General features: G+C 55.7%; 1 protein-coding gene across 1 annotated transcript in view; it reads right to left on the bottom strand.

Moving 5' to 3' along the window:
- Nucleotides 1-658, bottom strand: part of T265_12729 (hypothetical protein) — a gene marked incomplete at both ends in the record, with an annotated part of 15,147 nt that extends 14,489 nt beyond the window's left edge. Inside the window, one exon of the mRNA XM_009165169.1 lies at nt 391-658. Coding sequence (XP_009163433.1) covers nt 391-596 — 206 coding nt within the window. The remainder of the gene's footprint in view (nt 1-390) is intronic.
- Nucleotides 659-1,096: the final 438 nt, after the last annotated feature.

Below are 1,096 nucleotides of genomic sequence, written 5' to 3'. Positions count from 1 at the left end.
GTTCACGTCAAAACAACCACCAAAGGTGCACAAGGTCTATTAACGCCCAAAACGAAGTCAGGAACAGTTGTACAGCGCTTCGTATATATAGCGTAAGCGGCTATAACTTTCTGGAATTTCTGACGCGTTCTGGATGCGCCATTATCAATCGGCATTTGGCCAATACTGGGTCATGCTTGGCTGTTGGGTCCAGAGTGTCGACCAATCAGATCTCGTCTTGATGTCGGACCGGCAAGCGTCCCGAATTCTGGGCCAGCCTGGAGCGGGCCAGGCCTCTCGGCCGTAGCAGCGCCTAAAGACGTGCGGTATAGTGGGATCCGTGTGGATTCCTGCCTAACACCTCCCCATTGAAGTTTGTTGACGTAGCTTCGAAGCCGGGGTTTTACTTACAGTGGCCTCCCTGGCTTGCGGACCCTGTTTGCCCAGCATCGTGGTTGTGATCCGTGCTCAGGCTGGGCCTCTGACGAAGCAACTGATTGACTTTCTGGGATGGTGCCGAGATCAAAAGTGTCCAGAAGCATTTCTAGACTCATACGACTCGGTCCTGTGAGCAGGATCGGTGCATCTGTCGGCCGGATTTGGTTCGCGTGGCGCATCCACTTGGCTAGACCAACTTGAATCTCGTACAGCACTTTGCCGCGCCGGCGAAGGATGAGTCCTGGGGTCCACTTAGGGCATCTGCCGCCTTAGTCACGAACCAACACTCTCTGGCCTTCGCTGAATGCGCGCGCAGTTGCTGCATGATACCGTTTGAACTGTTCCTCCATTCTGGTGTCGCGGTGACCAGCCTGCTTCGTTTGTGGCCGGATAGTGTCATGCGGTGTTCGGAGCCCCCTTCGGAGCGGCGCGTCTGCTGGCGATACTCCATCAGGTGAGCCGGGGTTTGGCGCAGCTCGATATGCCAGCAGGAACCTTTGCAAAATCTCTTCCGTTGGTCCCTCCCCGTGGACTTCTGAAGTGCCCGCTTGAGAGTGTCAACAAAGCGTTCCGCCTGGCCGTTCGACTGTGGATGAAACGACGGCGAGCGTATATGCGTTATGCCATACTCCCGACAAAAGTGTGCGAACGCCGACGACGTAAACTGACTGCCGTTGTC

Source organism: Opisthorchis viverrini (assembly GCF_000715545.1).
Source record: "Opisthorchis viverrini unplaced genomic scaffold opera_v5_12, whole genome shotgun sequence".
Classification (NCBI taxonomy): domain Eukaryota; kingdom Metazoa; phylum Platyhelminthes; class Trematoda; order Opisthorchiida; family Opisthorchiidae; genus Opisthorchis; species Opisthorchis viverrini.
This window is presented reverse-complemented; position numbering and strand designations above follow the sequence as displayed.